The sequence below is a fragment of the Polypterus senegalus genome, chromosome 2, assembly GCF_016835505.1.
Source record: "Polypterus senegalus isolate Bchr_013 chromosome 2, ASM1683550v1, whole genome shotgun sequence".
Taxonomy (NCBI): Eukaryota; Metazoa; Chordata; class Cladistia; order Polypteriformes; family Polypteridae; genus Polypterus; species Polypterus senegalus.
The window spans coordinates 1,947,033-1,963,856 of record NC_053155.1 but is presented as its reverse complement, the minus strand read 5'-3'; the positions used below and the strand labels follow the sequence as shown (position 1 = coordinate 1,963,856).

At 40.9% G+C, this 16,824-nt stretch overlaps 1 protein-coding gene across 2 annotated transcripts in view; it reads right to left on the bottom strand.

Annotated features, from left to right (window-relative positions):
* Positions 1–10,815: 10,815 nt before the first annotated feature.
* LOC120521258 (ICOS ligand-like) overlaps positions 10,816–16,824 on the bottom strand; it is a 65,515-nt gene continuing 59,506 nt past the window's right edge. For both annotated transcript variants that reach the window (XM_039742999.1, XM_039743007.1), the window contains exons 6-7: positions 15,894–15,992; positions 10,816–12,007 (exon numbers count right to left, since the gene is read on the bottom strand). In XM_039742999.1, coding sequence (XP_039598933.1) covers positions 15,937–15,992 — 56 coding nt within the window. In that variant the 3' untranslated portion in view covers positions 10,816–12,007; positions 15,894–15,936. The remainder of the gene's footprint in view (positions 12,008–15,893; positions 15,993–16,824) is intronic.

Sequence of the window (16,824 nt, the reverse complement as noted above, 5' to 3'; positions counted from 1 at the left end):
GTCTGGAGTGAGCTTTGATACCACTAACAGGTTACAGCACTAGACGCCATTCACTGACAGACCAGAGTGGGTGAGAAGGACCAATGAAGCGTCTCTATATTGTCAAACTTGGGTCACAGAGTGGCACAAGAGACCGGAAGAAGGGACCAGGATTCCAAAGGAACAATCTCTTTATTGCTGGTAGGTATGGGCACAAAAAATTATTCAAAGGGGGATTTTCTTCAGCACACAAGCACACAGGTTGTGACTGGCAAACAAATTGGTCCAGCTCCTCTCTTCAGGTTAAAAGAAAACAAAGTCTTCTTCCTCAAGCAGGTTCAGCAGCTTGGAAGCAGCGACTGGGGCAGACGCAGTTTCGGGGAGAGCGGACAGGAGAGTGAGCCATTAGGTTTGTCAGGACCTCCTCATACAAGAAACACATTACGCAGTAAACCTCCAAGCCTGCAGCTGATCACGCAAAGGACGAGTAAGAGTATGTTTGCTTCTCATTGAAATACTCTTTAAGAGGGAGCTTCTGAATGCAGCTGTGTTTCTTTACCACAGACGTACTGTTTAACAGAAAGACAGCTCTGACCCATTGGCTACTCTGTAGGTGGGCATTAAGGATTGGAACTGAATGGCAGTTTCTGCTGGGAGTCAGTATGGTGATGTGAGGAGAGGAGTGGCATGTGTGCCCATCTCAGCTCACTGAATGTCAGACATGCCACTGCATTTTGAATCATCTGCAGTGTCTTTGTGACTCTTGCTAGTTCTCCTGCCAGATTGAGTGTTGCAGTAATCCAGACATGGCAAAACCAAAGCTGGGATCAGGTGTTGTGCTGCACACTCCTTCAGATACTCTCTGATGTTAGGGTCACTGTACAGAGTGAATCTACAAGACCAAGAGATCATAGTAACGTGGTCAGTGAAGGACAGCTGGTCATCAATCACCCCATTAAAGATACTGTATGTACCAACCTGTATATACGACAATTAACAAACACTAAGAGAAAATGTTCAAAAAAACAGTCCAGTTAGGCCTCCATTGTTTAGTTATCACAGTTCACCCAACTTTTCTAAAATGTTGAGATTTGACAATTCACAAAGTTCAACTGTTCGCTGTGGAAAGGCGCTATAAATTAGCAACAGAAGAGGAGTCTGGAGGTCATTAAAGTAACAAAATGCATCAAAATTAAACTCTTGAGTTGAGCCCAAAGTGAGGAGTGCTACCAAAAATTAAATCAAATATTAGGAGAACAGAATTTAGCGTGCACTGGAGTTTTGATCTTTGCTGTCCTCGATCTGTTAACCCATCACACTAATTCTGACGAATAAAAGTAAATTACACCACGCAACATTCATCCCACCGTAAGCAATTTTAGAATGAGAAAAGTACTGTGGAAATGCATTTGCTTTCTTCTTCTTCTTCTTCTTCTTCTTCTTCTTCTTCTTCTTCTTCTTCTTCTTCTTCTTCTTCATCTTAATCTTTATAGGCTGAAGCATCTGCACAGGCACCTTTCCAAGCTGAATATCTGAAAACTAAGCATTGTGACAGAATTAAAAACTGAGGAGGGCCAAAACCTAAAGACAGGCCGGCAATAGAAACAGGCGTCAGACATTTGAGGTTGACATCAGCGAGTCACTCACACGCACCTTAAGACGGCCCTGATTACGTGGAAGTGTAATTGGAACGGAGTTTATGTAGAATAAAGCATATAACTTCATTTGAATTGTTAACATCAAAGAGCATCCAGGGATTTGCTTGAAAAGAGTAGAAAAAGAATAAAAGTGCAAACATATGTTTTGTTAAGTGACATAAATATAAAAATGGAGAATATACCTGATGAGAAGGATTAAAAAAGAATCAATCTAATAATCAAAAAGAAACATCATAAAATTACCTCCAATTCATTTATGTAAAATATGCATACAACTACTATAAAATAAATAAGGAACATATTATGCAAAACATATATCACATACTTAGCCATTAATAGTAATGTAATTAATTAACTACAAGTGCTGAACATATTTCTAAGAGCTGGTAGCAATATTATTTGTCTTCCCTTTTAAACTGCAGTAAATTACTACTTATGTTTAAGATAAGATAAGATAAATATTATTATTATTATTATTATTTTTTAAAAACTCAAACATCAAGTGACCAAGCGTTGTTTTCAACTCCATATTGCAGTTGTACCGTCGGTGATCACAGTGGACGCTCGCATTGTCACACAGCCCAGACCTTAGTGTTGTACGTCCTCACTTTAGACTTGTCACGCGTCTTATTAATCTGCAGCCGTGACTGCCACATTCTGAATAAATACATCACTATGTTTAATATCTTGAGAATCTCATAATAAAAACTGAAGTTTACTGCATTACAGCAAATCTTTCTTTATACTTTTACTTATTGCTTTAAGAATTAAAGACCTGAGCAGTAACACATTCATGTCACCGTGAGAAGTTTATACATCAATTCATGTATTCAGCCACCAAAGTGACTTTAACAGCCTGTGTGTTTCAGTGTATGTGAAAGCCAACATACAAACTGAGGACATGAGAGACTTGTACAAAAGTTCAGGTCAAAGCAATTGGCACTAAAAATCCTTAATTCATTGCTCATGTTTGAATCGCCGCTGCTGTTCACTATTTTACCTCCGAAGCTCAAAGGACTTATTTTGGTTTTTGTGAAACAATTCTGCTGCTTGGTAAAAAATGACTATTTCTGTTTATAGCCATCACTACATTTATATGGAGGAATATTTCGGACTAAATGAAATAAATAAATAAATGCGTAAATAAATAAAAGTACTGTGAAATGTGAGCATAAATAAATAAATGTGTCATGAAATGAGAGCCTTAATAAATAAATTTTGTCCGAAATATTCCTCCATACATTTAGTCCACAAGATGTGTCACAGTCATGGTGTCCTCAGTTTGAGTCTTCATTTTATCACGATGACAAGTGGATGGCAAATTAAAATATTATTCTAAAATCTGCATAAATTCCATCATTTTGTATTCCCGCAGCTCTTTATTTAGCTTCAGACATGAAGGAGTTGCACTCTTTCCTCACCCCGTTGTACTTTGTATGCTTCATTTCTGTGACCCTTTCTGGTATGCTCAGCTATCCATGCACCATTTTGATATTTGAAACCCTCTTGGCTTTAGCAGAGGTGTGCAGAGACATCATGGTGGCCCTCGGCTGTCACTCAGTGTAGTCAAATCAGAGAGAAAAAGTGTGATGGGATCATCTGAGTGTAAAGAGTCACTGCAGTGATACACCATTTCCTGTAAACTCTTACAGAATACAACACAATTTGCAGATTTCATTGTAAAATGTTACTGCTCTGATCCTTTATTATTCACCTTGTATCTAATTAATATAACTTAATGTTTAAGCATCAAGAATGGTGTATGGCTGGCAAGAAACTGACACCACCAGAATGGCACAGGGAAGAAGAAGGCTACAGGAAAACAGGTGCCATGTGTCAGTGTGGCATCACCAGTGTGTACCAAGAGCCCCAATGGACAACAGACAGGCAACACAGCATTGGAAAGACAGAGCGGTGTGATGTTGATAGAAGTAGGCTTTGTTAACAACAGCTTTCAGGGGACATGCGAGTCCACAAGTGACAGGACTGCCTTTATTAGGGCAGATAATGAAGCCAGAAATCACAGACTATGAGCTGTCGGACATCCTGGCAGGAGGAGGCCACTTGCAGAGGTAAATGGGCACCAGCCAGCCATCTGAGCATCAACGAGGGAACCTCAGACATGGCAGCATATATCAACTGTTAGAGTCTGCAGGGTACCAGAAGGGAAGTCCCCAATATATATCAGGCAGCTGTGGAGCTGACGGCAATGGATTCTGAGACCTTTAAGGCCACTAAGGGGTAACCTGGCCTGATGTCATTGGAACAGTACAAGGGCTGCCTGGGATTGCAAGGTTTGGCTGAAAGTTACCTTGGATCCAGCTGAGCAGAGTTTGCATGTTTTCTCCTTTCTTCTTATGGATTTGTTTGGTTTGTGGAAAATTCTAAACTGGCCCCATGGGTTGGCGTTTCAGTTAGCAGGGCTAGTATCTATCTTGAGCCAGATTCTGCCATGATAGGCTATGTCTACTCCTGGTCCTGAAATGGATGATGTGCATTGAGGGGATTTTCATTTAAAAGGAAGACAAAATATAACAGAAGACTGCAGACGTATACATCATTTTAAAACTTCATCTTTTCCAGCTTCATTAAAATGGAGCCCAGACTTTTACACACAAAAGTCAAAAGTGTTGTTTTGTTTTGTTTCTTGTGTGTGTGGTTTTCTGTTTTCATCGCACACACCTACGTCTTGTAACCTGAGAGGTGCGCTCACTAGAAGCAGATAGATAAATGAACTCACAGATTTGAGGAGTCTAATGTCCACATGTAACGGCCTACCCTCTCGTTCACCACCAAGACCCATGGCCTGGCAAACTGAGGAACCGTTAGACTAGACAAGCCACACTTCTTCCAAATATGTTCCTCCAATCGACAGTTAAATAGACAAAAAGTTAACACGTGTACAGTATATACATCGATAGTCAAAGAGAAACAGACAACAAAACAATATTGTAAGAGCCAGTCTCAGAAAGTTCAAGTTTTGAGTTAAACTCATTTTAATGTTTGCTGAATTTGAATAGAATATCAATGTCTTTCATAGTCATAACTTATGGTGTAGTCTTTTCCCTATAAGTTAGCAAGAGATAGAACCTTCTTACTATAACTGAGACACAGTGTGATTGATAATAAGCTCAGTTGTTGTCTAGAACTGGTCACGTATTGTTCCTGCCTCACGCTGTATATTTGCTGTATATTTGCTGAGGCTGGCGCAACACTGGATGGATAGAAAGACAGAATAATTAAACACAACAACAACAACATTTATTTATGTAGCACATTTTCATACAAACAGTAGCTCAAAGTGCTTTACATATTAAAGAATAGAAAAATGAAAGACATAATTAAAAAAAATAAATCAACATTAACATCGAATAAGAGTAAGGTTCAATGGCCAGGGGGGACAGAAAAAACAAAAAAAACTCCAGACGGCTGGAGAAAAAATAAAATCTGTAGGGATTCCAGACCATGAGACCCCCTGACCAGTCCCCTCTGGGCATTCTACCTAACATAAATGAAAGAGTCCTCTTTGGATTTAGGATTCTCACGGAAGGGCTTGATGATGATGATGGTCACGTAGACTTCTGCCTTTTAATCCATCCATCATTGTTGGAGCATCATGAAGCTTTGAGTAGGTGGTGGTGGTGCAGGCCACCACCACAAAGAAACCGGAAAAAGAAACAGAAAGAGAGTAGGGGTCAGTACGATTTTAGAGCCACCATGAATAGTTATTATGATGAATTGAACATACAGAGTATCAGGATTAAGTTAAAGTGAAGTTATGAAAAGGCCATGTTAAAGTAATGTGTTTTCAGCAGTGTTTTAAAGTGCTCTACTGTATCAGCCTGGTGAATTCCTATTGGCAGGCTATTCCAGATTTTAGGTGCATAACAGCAGAAGGCCGCCTCACCACTTCTTTTAAGTTTTGTTCTTGGAATTCTAAGGAGACACTCATTTGAGGATCTGAGGTTACGATTTGGAATATAAGGTGTCAGACATTCCGATATATAAGATGGGCGAGATTATTTAAGGCTTTATAAACCATAAGCAGAATTTTAAAGTCAATCTGAATGACACAGGTAACCAGTGTAGTGACATCAAAACTGGAGAAATGTGTTCAGATTTTCTTTTCCTAGTTAGGATTCTAGCAGCTGCATTCTGCACTCAGTTGCAAACGATTTATGTCTTTTTGGGTAGTCCTGAGAGGAGTGCGTTACAGTAATCTAGTCGACTGAAAACAAACGCGTGAACTAATTTCTCAGCATCTTTCAGTGATATAAGAGGTCTAACTTTACTTATGTTTCTTAAGTGAAAAAATGCTGTCCTAGTGATCTGATTAATATGCAATTTAAAATTCAGATTACAGTCAACAATTACCCCAAGCTTTTTACCTCCGTCTTGACTTTTAATCCTAATGTATCCAGTTTATTTCTAATAGCCTCATTGTATCCATTATTGCTAATCACTAAGATTTCAGTTTTCTCTTTATTTAACTTGAGAAAGTTACTATTCATCCATTCTGAGATACAAGTCAGACATTGTGTTAGTGAATCAAGAGAATCGGGGTCATCAGGTGCTATTGATAAGTACAGCTGTGTGTCATCAGCATAGCTGTGGTAGCTCACGTTGTGCCCTGAGATAATCTGACCTAACGGAAGCATGTAGATTGAGAATAACAGCGGACCCAGGATAGAGCCTTGTGGAACACCATATTGGATATCATGTGTCTTTGAGTTGTAATTCCCACAACTAACAAAAATTTTCTCCCTGTCAGGTAGGATTCAAACCAATTTAAGACACTGCCAGAGAGGCCCACCCATTGACTAAGGCGATTTCTAAGAATATTGTGATCAATGGTGTCAAATGCAGCACTCAGATCTAAGAGGATGAGAACAGATAAATGGCCTCTGTCTGCATTCACCGCAAAGTCATTTACTACTTTAACGAGTGCAGTTTCTGTGCTGTGATTTGTTCTAAAACCCGACTGAAATTTATCAAGAATAGCAGGTTTATTGAGGTGGTCATTTAACTGCATAATGACTGCCTTCTCTAGAACTTTACTTAAGAAGGCAGGTTAGAGATGGGTCTAAAATTTTCAAGAGCGAGGGTCAAGATTATGTTTCTTAAGTAGGGGTTTAACTACAGCAGTCTTAAGACAGTCTGGGAAGACCCCCGTATCTAATGACGAATTTACTATGTCAAGAACATTATCAATTAGCACGCCTGATACTTCTTTGAAAAACCTTGTTGGTATCGGGTCAAGGACGCAGGTGGAGGGTTTTAATTGAGAGATTATTTTTTGTAAATCAGGTAAATCTATCCTAGTGAAAGAGTTTAATTTGTTTATAACAGGATGCTGGGGTTTAGGAGGATCCTTAGTGTTGGGGAGATATACTATGTTATTTCTAATATCATTAATTTTTGATTGAAAAAACAGCGACAGCCTCACAGGTTTCACTGGAAGTACTTAGGAGGCATTCCTTTGAGTTACCTGGGTTTAGTAGGCGATCAATTGTTGAAAATAAGACTCTGGGATTACTAGCATTGTTATTTATAATCTTAGAGAAATAGCAGCGTCTCTCAAGACGGACAGTGTTATTGTATTCTGTTATTTTGACTTTTAATATTTCATGGTGGATAGTTAGTTTAGTCTTCCTCCATTGACGCTCAGCTCTCGACATGTTCTCTTTAAATCAGACACTCTTTGGGTCTTCCATGGTATAACAATGCTAGAAGATTTTTTCACTGTCTTTTCAGGTGCAACTATGTCAACAGCAGCTCTCACTTTAGTATTAAATCTTTCCACCTTACTATTTACATTGTCCTCGCTATTATAGCTGGCACTATAAACGGACTGATTGCTTAGAATGTTTGTAAGTTTTAAAGCTGCTGCCGAATCAAAGAAGCGTTTTTTAACAATATGCTTCTCATGAGTGTTTTTTATCATTATTTCTATATTAAAAAGTAGAAGAAAATGGTCTGATAGACGAATATCAATGATCTGTTTTATATCAACTTTCAGTCCTTTAGTAATCACTAAGTCTAACGTATGACCTGCTTTATGTGTAGGCTGATTTATGAGTTGTCTCAAATCAAAAGAGTCCAGGAGGTTCATAAATTCTTTTACTTTTAGATCACACTGATTATCTATATGAAAATTAAAGTCGCCAACTATTAGGAGTGTGTCATAGTTAGTAATTAAAATTGACATTAAGTCAGAGAATTCCTCAAACACGTGCTATGAAGATGTTTCAATGTTCCTTAAAGAGTTTTGAAGAATCGTCATTGTAAGCTTACAGATGGCTTAACGTCTATTACAGAGCTGATTGTGTGGTGATTGGGTATTTGGAGAAAGAAAAGGAAGGACAGGAATTGGAGGTTAGAACGTTTGAAAGAGACAGGACTGCTACAATAAATTATTTCATTGAAGGTCGTGCACAGAGCAGCAGCATCTTGTGTGACACATGAACAATCACTGCGCCATTGTGTTCCCATGTTTAATAACATGCTTTAACTCCTATCATCATGAAAATGATATCACGTATACATCTCAGTAGTTTAATCATTCAGAGAGCTGTAATATCATGAATTTCATGGATTCTGTGTCCTGTCAGAGGAAGAGAAAGCCCAGAAGCACGTAGTGATTCACACACACATACAGCACATAGAAGATCAAATACAAAACAAAGCATTTAATGTGCTACTTTAGTTACAGTGGGATTTGAGAAACTGGTAAATTAAATTATTTTAAATTGAATTTTATGATGTTCTACTTTAATGACAAAATAAACTAATTAAAAATAACTAAACTAAATAACTAAAATTAAAGTGGAAATTTCGAGATTAAGGTTGCCATTTTGTGCTTTTTCCCCACTGTGTGCCTATTTTTTTTTGTCTGTACCCTAATAAGCTGTCATATGACACTCAGACGGTGGGCTACAACTCGCTTTTTCATGGCAAAAAGGGAATTTGTACCTTGAAACTGAAGACACAAAGTCAAGTCAGAGAGAGACGATGTGCTGTTTAAGATTTAAAGTGACTGCATCTGAAAGCCACCATATGAGGGTTAAACCAATTAAATAAAAATAAAATGGACAACGTGGGACACAAATTCAAACTGCACCAGACAAGTTCACCAAGATGAGGCTTACACAGGGTAAATGACAGGGGGCGCTCTCATAGAGTCCTTGAACCCTACAATACACCAAAGAGACACAAAAGGTGACTTTTATTAAATAAACGTATTCACGGGGCTGGTGAGCAGAACCCAAAATACAATTTAAAGTCACACAGTGTGCTGCCCTTCTGTGTCCAGCGTTGTCTGTCAGGTGAGGCAGCTCGCCCATTACTGACCACAACACTCCCATCAAAGTCCACCCATATCTTTCTCTTTGTCCAGCCAGTTAACCATTTGTTGCCCTGTCCTCCTGACTCTTTAGTCTCCTCTCCCATTCTGGGGTCTCTTCTAGCCATGTTGTAAACCCCCAGTGCCCCGTCGTCTCCCTGTAACCCTCGTCTTCATGGCTGCCCCACTGCCTGCTCTATCATTGTCTTGATATGCTCACCCCTTGCACCCTGTGCCCTCTAGTGGCCAAGTGATGTTTTCACCTTGACCTGGCTGTCTTTCTTTGACAAACATCAGGGAGCCCTTGTCACTGGTGGATCCTTTTCCCTCTGGCATCCCTGGCAACATTGTAGTCTTCCATCTGGACTCCTTCTCTGTCCCACACACTTTGGTGCCCCCCTGCCTGTAGACCTTCCAGGGCACTCAGCACACTTGCATGTCTCATCACCCCCTAGTGGCTGCCATTTGCCCAGTCTTGCATGTAGGACATCTCCTGCTGCCAGTGTTGATCTGTCTGTTTCATGGTCCCTCACTCTTCCCTTTGTCAAGCTGGTTGTACCCTTGACCCTGGTAACCTCATACCAGCAAGAGATCACTGCACACAAAGCACATCAAGCTAACGTACCATAAGTCTATGTAATCCAATTCTTCCCTCCTTTCCTCAGTCCGCCATTCCCCTTAAAAAGAAAAGTTTCCCACAGAAACATCCATTTCCTGCTTAGATAGCAACATGATGCCTGCACTAGGCAGCTGGAATCCTTACCAGGAGGGGTCCTACCAGAACTTGGTTGTCCACAATCACACCTGAAGGGATCTTTCTTAGATGACCTCCAGGCCATATAACACAGTGACGGCCACTCCAGAAAGCCAACCTGCTTGCAGTGTTATGTAGGCTCACTACAACTCGTTATCTTCGTTATGAACAGATCATCATTGAATGGCGCAGCTTCTACTGCACTTAAAGAGTCCGTTATCAAACAATTACTGAAAGAAATAAGAGCTAGGACCCCCATATGCATTTGCCTTTGGTTTATACACTCTTTAATACTTGCAGTTGGGGTGTCGTTTAAGCTCCGCCCCAGCCCCTCCCTTCTCTGTTATTACTGGTGCTGCGGACACATGATGGGAAGGGCCAGAGAAATACTGGGACCATTAGCATGGCGGTCGGTCAAATCCTGGTGGTCTCTTTGAGTGATCGCTTGAGAGAAGATGGCCCTATGAACCTCAGTCTGCCATTGCTTAGCGCAGCGCTTCTCAACCTTTACGTATTTGCAACCCGAGTTTTCATAACAGTTTTAATCGTGCCCCCCAAGGTTTTTTTGAAAGGAGCCCACTAATATTAATTTGTTCTTTTTTAATTAATGATATATCACAGACTCATATTTTATTATACCTAACTTAACTTAGACATTTATCTAACTCTATATTTATTTTTCTAGTATCAGAATGTAGTTTAAGTTCATTTGTTTTTGTTTCAATGATGTATTTTTCATATTTTCGATTCTTGTTTTCTTTTTTTCACATCTTCGTGCCCCCCTAGGGGGTCCCGCCCCACAGTTTAAGAACCACTGGCTTAGCGTTAGTCTACGGCTGAACACTTGTGAGGTTTCACAAAGTGAACTTCTGTTGCTAGTAGAAAATATCCGGTAGATCATTAGTGATCTGTTAACCCTTTGTTGTCTCATCGTCTCACTTTTAATCTCTAATGGTCGTCTAAGCTGCGCTCCTCTAAACTCCATTACAAGTTTTCAAATCCCAAGCCCCGAGACTCCACTTCAGATGAGACGAGGACAGCAGACCTTTTATTTTATAAAAACACACACTTGGAGGCACAAATAATGTTTCTAATAAGGAAACTGCTTTATTTTACATTATTCAATTTACAGTCAGCAAAATAAGATCCCTTACCCTAAACAGAATATCCAGAATTGAACCATGAAAGTCACAGTTTGATCTTGTTATACTTAGACATTTCATAAAATCAAAGATTATGTAACATACACACTTGTAATTTAATTTTGATAGAGCCAGTAATGTAACATCCTACCTCAAAGAAGAAACAAACCCACACCAGACCATGACCCACATACTCGGCCATCGATGTTACCCAATAAATGCCATCTTAATCTGGCTGATCCTTCATTACGACTTGGTAAAGCAGAATTAAAGTCCCGCCACAGGCCACTCCATAGGAGCTCCAGGCCAATCCATGTGACTCACTCACATTTATTTTTTCTGTCCTTGACACTGGAGGCGCCACTGAGACAGATCCACAGGTAGGATGGCCCATGTCTTCTTCCCATCGCCTCGTTCCACTTTAATCCACGCGTGTGTACATAAATCCCAACACGAGAAATGGGCTGCGACGCTGATTGTGGTCATCTACTTTCTGTTACTCTCACTGGCTTCTTCCTTTTTCATTTTAAAAGATGCACTTTTATTAGTAATGTCACGTAGCAAACTATGGCAGGTCCTGAAGTCCAAAGCATGTGAAGAATAAACGTTTCCCACATAAGAAAAAGCACCTGACCATTTAAGTCAATAATAATCTCAATGCAAACTATTTCCTACTGTATATAGAAATAATTTGATATAAACATGACACGGAGCAGACAACATAAGTGCCATTAATGTGACGTGATAAAGCACAAGCAGGCCAGGAGGTGGCGAGTAGACAGCATCAGTTAGTGGTGGCACAGATTTATAAATGAAAGGTTCACATTTTATTGAATTATGCTTTCACTTTGACTTGAGGGATGGGAGCAGCTAACAACGTGCACAACGGAGACAAAGCTCTTTAGGATGGAGGTGAGTGATGAGCAGTCCGAGTCTTTTTGGTGAGGCGCCTCATGTGGCCGAAGTCCTTTAAAGTGGTCGTCTCTTTCAGCTCCCAGTTTAGTCATTCAGTGGGGACTTCAGGCTGGTCCGAAACGAAACGAAACACATGTTTGTTTGCACGTCAGCCTCTCATTTAAAATCTTTGGTTTCAGACACTGAAGTCTGAGCACATAAAGTGGCACAAGTTAACCTGCAGGGGGCAAGAAAAAGAATAAAAAACAAGATTACAGTCAGCCTTTGGAAAACAGAAGAGGCTGAATACATAACGTCCCTTCTAAATGGGCTCTGGTGGACGAAGACAGCAGCACTTTATGAATGTTTCAGATTCATGGAAATCCTTACAGCGGGGAAAACAAGTATTGAATTGATCGTTTTTCTCAGTAAGTATATTTCTAATGGGGCTATTGACATGAAATTTTCATCAAATAACGGTAACAACCCAAGTAATTCACACATACAAAGAAATCAAAACAAATTAGTCCATAAATTAAGTTATGTGAAATAAAGTGGAATGACACAGAGAATAAGGAGGCGCAAAAAGGTCTGGAAAGCCAAGAAAGCAGCGAAAATCTGTGAGTATATAGAAAGCAATCCTGATAGTCCCCTCATTTCAAATGAACATCTGCTGGTTTAGTCCTAATTGGTGGCCCATAAAAAGGTTTCTCATTACCAAGGTGTCACATCTCATGATGGGTAAAAGCAAAGAGCTCTCTCAAGACCTTCACAAACATACCGATGGCTTTGGTGACAGACGTCTTTCTAAACTTCTGAATGTTTCAGTGAGCACTGTTGGGTTCATAATCCGGAAATGGAAAGAACATCATTTCACTATAAACCGGCCACGTCCAGGCACACCTCACAAGGTTTCTGTCAAAAGAAAAATCAGAAGAGTTGTCCGAGAGCCAAGGACCACTCAGCCTAGAGCTTCAGAAAGACCTGGAATTAGCAGGTCCAGTTGATTCAAAGAAAACAATAAGTAATGCACTCAAGCGCCATGGCCTCCACTGCTGAAGGCAAAGCACGTTGAAGCTCGTTTAAAGTTTGCTGCACAATATTTGGACAGGCCAATGAAATACGGGGAGAATATAGTCTGGTCAGATGAGACCAAAATTGAACTCTCTGGATGTCCCTGCACACCCCATGTTTGAAGGAGAAATGGCACTGCACATCACCCCGAAAACACCACACCAACAGTGAAGTTTGTAGGTGGGAACATCACGTGTGGAGCTTTTTGTCAGCATATGGTACTGACAGACCTCACAGAATTGAAGGAAGGATGAGTGCAGAAATGTACCAGGACATTCTTGATAAGAATCTTCTGCCATCTACCAGGATGCTGGAAATTTCAGCAAGACAATGATACCAAAGACACAGCCAAGTAAACTCTCAATTGGTTTCAGAGAATAAATAAAATAAAGCTGTTAGAATGGCCAGTCAATCACCTGACTTGAACCCAATTGAAAATCTATGGAAAGAACTGAAGATCAGAGTTCATAGAAGAGGCCCACGGAACCATCAAGATTCAAAGACAGTTTGTGTGGAAGAATGGGCCAAAGTCACACCTGAGCAATGTGTGCGACTCCATCCAGGAGACGTCTTGAAACTGTCATCACCAACAGTCTTCTCTACTAAGTATTAAATACTTTTCAGTAAGCACACTCAATACTGTAGCGACCTGTGGTGGAGTCTTTAAAGATTTTAGAGCCGAACTCTGCCGTGCACCTCTCCCAAGCTGTCGGCTAGCGGATTGCCAGCGTTATGCACGCAGCTGCACCCAGCTCTTTAGATAACGAGCACTCGTGTCCCATACACCGCACGACTGAAAGTGTCCGGCAATAATTGCTTAGATAGAATCTTAGCAATGATACAGCTCTGTCCTGTTGTATCTTTTTATTAACAGATAGCCAGTAAAACAAAGCTTAAAACTCGTTGTATAGCCATGGTCAAGGTCATTTACAGAGCCATCTTTCTCATTGATGGTGACTATTTACAATAACAACAACCCCGGACGGCGATAATCCAACCCACCCCACCGGTTGAGCACAAACACATACAACACTTACAACAAGAAAGACAATTAGGTTACTAAGTTAATTTCGACACAACAATAAGCTTTACATAAATTACCCATAAATTCCCCACAAACTATTTACATAAATTACCCATACGGCGTCACTCCGCCAGCGCTTGCTGCCGGGTCGTTACACAACTTTCTTCCCTGTGTCATTTGTCACACACGTGCGCTTGGGAGTCAACCAAAGGGACCAAGAATCTCCACCTCCATGCCAGGCCATGGGTTGGTGGGGTGCACTAAACCTTTTCTTTTCTCTCCACAGCCCTGTCATGAGTAATCCCTCCTGTCCCAGCCCCGAGGATGTCACTTCCTGTCCCATCCCAGAGGATGTCACTTCCTGTGAACCACCTATAAAAACCCTTCATCCTCCATAGTTAAACAGTTCTGTTTTGGACTCTAACCAGTACACATTGTATGGAAATTGAAGCCTTTTGCACCCAGAGAAACTGTACAGGCGGCTGCCCCAAACCTTCATTGTGTGTCCAGCTGTTTCCTTCACACATTCCACTTTATTACACATAATTTAATTTCTGGACTTCTTTCCTTGGATTTCATATTGAATTTCCAGGCTCCAGGCTTTTTGATTTGACAATTTATGATGTGTACTTTGTGTGCTTTGCAGTATTTTGGAAAATAAAGGCACGCCTGTATGGGAGACCTGTGTCTTTACAGAATTCCAGCATTTGACAGTTGCACAACATCACAAAAACTTTGTACTTCATTACAGAAAAGTAACTGAGAGGTTTGGGGATAAGTGGACAGTGAAATAAGTAAAATGAATGCAATTTAAAAATTGAGTGATAAAAACCAAGTCACTGAGTCATATTTAGATGATAATGATTTTAAAAGTATTTATCAGCTTTTGCTTCTATGGCATGATATTAATTTAGAAATGTACACATGTGGAGTATCAAATGAGCAACACCAGGAAGATTCAGTAAAGACAAATCTGACAGATTTTATTGTGAAAACTCCAAAGCCTTGAAGCTGTAATGCTGATCTTAACTTCCAGAAGGGCAGACCCCAGGGGATTCAAGAGGGTGGCCAACACTTCATCATTCCTCTCCCTCAACACAGGGGCTCCACAGGGCTGTGTGCTGAGTCCTCTGCTGTGCTCCATCTACAGGTATGACTGCACGGCTGTACACAACTCTAATGTCTCTGTCAGGATTGTGATGGCACAGCTGTGGTAGGCCTGATATTTAATTGCAGGGAGAAGCCCTACCCACGATGAAGTGGGGAGTCTGTCACACTGGTGTCAAGACAACAGTCTACTCCTGAATGTCAGCGGGGCAAAGGAGCTGATTGTGGACTTTGGAAGAAAACACCAGAGGCGTTGCCACCCCGTCAGTATTAGCAGCAATTAGTTTCAGACACATCTGTGTCCACATCACAGAGGACCTGACCTGGTCCAAACATGTTCATAGCTTGCTATCAGCTCAGACGCCTCAGGGATCTCAACCTACCCTCTCAATTACTGAGGAACTTCAACACATCCACCATTGAGAGTATCCTGGTCTTACTGCATTACTGCCAGGTTTGGAAACAGCACACAACAGGACAACGAGGAGCGACAGAGAGAGTGATATGGTCAGTTGGACACATAACATCACTGGGTGTGCACGCCCTAACTTCCAGGAGGACATCTATACCAAGTGACCAGGGCAAAGAAAACTATCAATGGAACCAGCCATCTGACAAATGGCCTCTTCTCTGTTTTGTGATCAGGTAAACACTGCCAGTGTCTGAAGGCCAGTCAGAGCTTCTGTCCACAGTCCATCTGTGTGTCCTGTACGAGGACAGTGTCTAGAGCTACATGATGCCCTATTGTTTGTACATGTTAATCATATCAATATAATGCTGTCATTGTACATATTGATTTGTATTGTTTTTTACCTTTTTATAGCAACTAAATGTTTCCCTACATATTGTACTTTGTGTATAATTATATGTGGCCAATAAAATTTGATTTGATGAATTGTGGGTGTTTGTATAAACTTACCTTAATATTTCACATCAGCTACAAGTTTCTAAATGTGACATTTTTAAATGTCCGGTCCTTCTCGTAGTGGCTCTTGAATGTCATCGTCTTCTCTTGACACTTAAAGAAAATGGACAGAAATTCATTTAGAAAATCCGAGCAGCAAGATGAGCTCCTCTTGTTCAGAATGCAGTTCGGCACTGAGCTGTTCAACCTGTCAGAAAAAGAGCGGACGTACAAGGATTACAAACTCCACATTATGGCCTCACGGAAGTGGCAGGATACACAGTCTCTGGTGGTCTCTAGTGGCTGCAGGTGGGCCTCTATTAGGCTGTAATAACATGGATCAGGGCTGGCAGACACTGCGGGCATGTGCTAACTTTACCTCACACATGCAACTCAACACGCCCAAAACTGTGGACTTCAGGAGTGGCCCACCAATATCACCTCCCCTCTCTAAACTTAACAATAAGGCTCCAGTTGTGGAAACCTTCACGTCACTGGGCTTGATAATCACACAGAACTTGACATGGAAGACCAACATGAACTACATCATGACAAAGTCACAGCACTGGATGGACTTTCTACGACGGCTGATGGAGTTCAATCTACCACAGCAGATGCCGATGAGTCTGTTCTCAGCTCATCCATCACATGTTGGTGTGGATCAGCAAATAAACACAATAAGAAACAGAGACAATGAATGGCCAGCTCTGTCAAAAAGATCACTGGCACCAGTCTTCCCACCTTACAGGACCTGTGCTGTTCCCGAGTCATGAAGCGGGCAGGGAAAATCATAACTGACCAACCAGCACCTCTTTGAACTTCTCCCATCTGCCCGGCGTTACACACTAAACTACACCAAAACAAGCAGATTTAATGACAGTTTCCGTCCACAGGCCATCAGGGTTTACCAATGGTTCATTTGGCAGCCCCTGCTCAGTCTGGACAC